This window comes from Lucilia cuprina, chromosome X (assembly GCF_022045245.1).
Source record: "Lucilia cuprina isolate Lc7/37 chromosome X, ASM2204524v1, whole genome shotgun sequence".
NCBI classification, from domain to species: domain Eukaryota; kingdom Metazoa; phylum Arthropoda; class Insecta; order Diptera; family Calliphoridae; genus Lucilia; species Lucilia cuprina.
The window spans coordinates 7,754,415-7,759,233 of NC_060949.1; the positions used below are offsets into that span (position 1 = coordinate 7,754,415).

At 22.9% G+C, this 4,819-nt stretch overlaps 1 protein-coding gene across 1 annotated transcript in view; it reads left to right on the forward strand.

Annotated features, from left to right (window-relative positions):
• The window catches only part of LOC124420295, a 4,330-nt gene extending 268 nt beyond the window's left edge, over positions 1 to 4,062 (forward strand). The window contains exons 2-4 of the mRNA XM_046952626.1: positions 4 to 824; positions 3,421 to 3,509; positions 3,768 to 4,062. Coding sequence (XP_046808582.1) covers positions 4 to 824; positions 3,421 to 3,437 — 838 coding nt within the window. The 3' untranslated portion in view covers positions 3,438 to 3,509; positions 3,768 to 4,062. The remainder of the gene's footprint in view (positions 1 to 3; positions 825 to 3,420; positions 3,510 to 3,767) is intronic.
• Positions 4,063 to 4,819: the final 757 nt, after the last annotated feature.

A 4,819-nucleotide genomic window follows, 5' to 3' on the forward strand; every position in this document is an offset into this window, starting at 1 on the left:
CAGCAGTGTAACGAATAATAATCTGAAAGGCAACGTATCAGCGCTGACACCTTTAGCTGTAACAGGTGCAAACAGTGAAGCATCTAATGACATAATAAGAGATTGCAATCTATGCCAAGTGACGCAAGTTAATATACAACAACATGCTTTTACCGTTGAACACATACGTAAAGTAAAAGACCTTTTAGCACAAACAAGTGCAGCAGCTGCAGCTTCAATATTTCAAGGAGGCGAAGAAGATGTCAAATGCTCGCTAAATGATTACATGGATCAGAAGACACTCCCACCTAATGGAGAGCAAAATCAACAAAATGTCCAACAGCAACAGCAGCTGGCTCTAATGATGATGGCTTTTCAAACACAAAACATGCCGAATTCGTTGATGGCATTTAACGCCCTTGAAGACAATTCTGCTGAATGTGTCGCAACAGATGAGTTAAGTGAAAATAGTTTTTCCACAAAACTCATACCTAAGAATCAAAAGAAAACTAAAAGAAACGCCATTAAAAAGAAAAAGTTTACAATGAAAAAATCCAACCCAGCCGAAAACCTAGCAACTGATAATGAGCTATTTTTTAATTTAAATGCCAATACGGCGGTTACTGCTCATTTGAACGCTGCAACTGGCAGTATGGTTGACAATTACAAACATGTTAATATAAGTCTAGACTCAAACGAGGAAAACGATGGCAATAACAATCATGAAGATGTTGAAATGACTGAAGATGACGAACAAGTCATTGAGGTAAAAAGTGGAAACGAACCAATAAATGAAGCCAATGACATAACAAAATCTCAAATGTATAAATATAATCACATCGCCGGTAAGTAGTCTATACGAAACATCACATAATTTCTCAATATGAACAGGGTTCTTTATTCAAGCTTTTTCATTTAATGTTTATTATTATTTTTTTTTTTTGGGCAATTATTATACATTTAGTAAAATTTAAATGTTTATTTTGTTTTTGGTTTTGTTTGTTATCAGAATTCCATTTCATATTTATAAACAATATGAGCAGTTTATTCCTTAATATTTTTAAAAAATAATAAACAGATAAACTTTTTTATTAATTAAATAAAATGCATGCCACAGCGTCGAACGCATTACATACATTTTTCTATCTGTATGTATTATACAAAAAAAAAACAACTGTTTTAAAAGTATTCCATAATTTTTAAGATTTGTTTTTAGCTTTTCATATTGTTTTAAACTTTTATAGCATTTAACATATTATCAAATAAATTATTATTTTTAGTAGTACTTTGTATTAAATAATTTACATACATAAACACAAAATATGAATCTTTTATATGAATATAGAAAAAGACTAAATATGTTTTAAACATTGTTTTCGTGTTTACTACATTATTTTTATTTTAATTGAAGTATAAGTTATATAAATTTAAATATATACATACGTATTTACTTTATTAATCTCCACCACTTAAACAACACCTCGCATTAAAAATGTTAATTTCCAAATAATTATTTAAGTGTAGACATTAGTAATCGTAACAAAACTGAAACTATATACACATTATAATATAATTATACGTAAATAACATTTAATATTCTAAAACACACCAACTTCTTTAATACTTCTTCACAACCGTACATATTGATATATGTTTGAAAAAAATTATATTATTATAATATTATTGCATTAACATAAATTTGTTCGTATTATTTCCGAGAATTTTTTGGGATAAAATTTATAAAAAATGTGAAAAAAACTTCGTGAAAAGTATATGAAGAGTATTCTGATCAACAGAAAATTATATATAAGTACATTATTGTACCATTTATTTTATTTACTTGTTGAGTTGTATAAATATCCATACATACATATGTATAGTTTTTAATATATTTAAACAAAATTTATAGTTTTTATGTTTTATAATAAATGCTTCCATGATTTATTTCAATACATTTTGATTTTTTTATTTGTTTTATTTTTGTTATTATTTTTGTTACTTAGGTAAACATTTAAATTACCTTTATAGTTATTTTATTTATACAAAACCATATTAAGGAAGACATCATATGGTAAATCAGTACATAATTTATTAATATATTTTTATACATCCCGTATTTTTTGTATTTGATAAAATATTCATGGTTATATCAATCAGACAAATATTTACATTGCTGACATAAATAAATTCTGGGGCCGAATTACCGCATTGATTGAAAAACTTTCGTAACGTATAAACATTTCGATATTAAGCATTTTTTTGTTTTCATAATATGAAAAAACTGAATTTATATGTGTATATAAAACGTATTGTACATATATGTACATATGATTCATGGATGCGAATAAAAGCTTATAAACCAGTTGGGAAATTTTTCAGGAGACAATGAGTTATAAATTTTTTAATAAAATATTTTTTTAATGACAAATTAAAAATTCTATCAAGAATGTACCGAGTTTGCTAAAAGTGAATAAAAACATCAAAATAAACGAAACAATTCGCAAAGTTTTCCTAATGTGCAAAACTTAAAAAAATTAAATCGCCTTGTATATAAGCAAAGAGAGCGAAAAGAATTAAATATTTTTAAATTGAAGGTATATTTTTGTACTGAAATTTAAAAATAATGATTACATTCTGAACGAAAAATGAAACTGAAAAAATAACTGTTATTCTCAATGCAAACAAAAAAAAATTAAAAAATAATAATTAAATAGTATTTTTTTAATAAAACTTATAATAGTTACAGTCTCTGGTTTTTATTACAAGTGTATTCTCCATAGGCATCTATGTGCAAAAAAGTTTTAAGTCTTTTTATTTTATTCAACAATGTTTATGTAATGAGAATACGTTTCCGAAAATTTTTAGTTTTGATCCCATTCTTTTCTTTTCTAGATTTGTACATTTACATTAATGTACATGATGTGCTCAAAACCATCAATACGAAACCAATTGAGATAATTGTTTTGTTGTTTTGGTTTTGTTTCTGCTTAAGTCATTGTAAGGATCAAAACGAAACAATTGCAAACGTTATTTTCGTACTCTGATATTTATATTTTTTTTTTATAAATTTATATCGATATAACAACATAGTAAGTGTCGAAAGTATCAATAATTAAACGAATCAGTTAAATAGAAAACGCTAAAAACGCATATTAAAAAAAGTGATCTAAACAGACTTATTCGGCTCCATGCTTCATATGTTACTGAGAAAAAATAACGTAATGATTCCACCGAAAATAATACTTGGTTCATTCTAAGCTTTCCTTTCTATAAATGTTTCTTTTTTACAGTCAATATTTTGTGATATGGATCAAAGGATATTTTTTTATGTTTCACGGATTTTTTAATATTTTATGTTGTGTTAAACTTGAATTTAAGAACCGCAATTATTAGAAAAAAATTCTTTAACATAAATAAAATAAAATGTAAATTATCTTTTAGTGATGGAAGGCAAATAAATACAAAATCGATATTGTAAGAATAAAATGAAATGGATAATGATAATTGGATGAACATGAAATAAGATGAAGGTATGTATTAGGAAATTAATTTAAAATTAAAACAAATCTTTTATTAAGCAACTTAATTAAAATAATGAAAATTACATATTTTAAAAACGTTATATCTTTTTCACACATTTAACTAATTTTTAAAATTTTTTAAAAACATCTAATTTAGATTTTAATTTTTTTAACGAAGGATAATTAATAATATTTCTATTAACGTTATGTTATACTTAAACTAAATAAAGTAATGAAACTTTATATATTTAGATATTTTTTTTTTAGATTTCAGGAAATAAAAACAACATGTACTATTACGGAGTATTATCAACATATATGTAGGAGGATCATCTCTGTCAAAAGCGCAAACTGCTCAATTTTTTCAAATTTTATTTCTTCGTGTTGCGAAATAGTTGAAGACACTAGTTTTAGAACTGGAAAATTTGAAAAGAAACCACAAAAGTTCCTATTTTTTAAAAAAAGAAAAACGAAATAAAATACATTTAAATTTTAGTATAAGTAAGCGAACAAAGCAAACTTGTGTGGATATTTTAGATTATAAAACCAAAAAATAACTGGAAGCAAGTAAGTACATATGTATATACCAAAAACTATATATGTATGTACAAATAGTTATATATATATATATATTATATATATATATATATATATATATATATATATATATATATATATATATATATATATATTATATATATATATATATATACAATATATATATATATATAATATATATATATATATATATATATATATATATATATATATATATATATATATATATATATATATATATATATATATATATATATATATATATATATATATACTACGAAACATTTTATTTATACATAAAAAATCCCACATAAATACATAATATATATGCATATAAATTTAATATTAAGAGTATAGCATATAAATTTCTATAAACGATTTAGTCTTAAAAAAACAATATTTATTTCAAAGTAAAACGTGTTCCTAATATATTTTAAATATACATACATATGTCATGATAACATGATTATTATTATCAATATATATGTATTGCTTAATTTTTAAAAATTGAGAAAGCAAGTAACTAAGTTCCTAATATTCGAAAAGTTTTTTTGGTTTGGCCTTTATTTAATTAAATATTTACTAAATTTTTTATTAAAACTAGTCCTCAATTCCTAATCAATTTGAGAGAATTTTATTTTACTGCTATTATATATACATATATATATATATATAATATATATATATATATATATATATATATATAATATATATATATATATAAATATATATATATATAATATTTATATATATATATATAT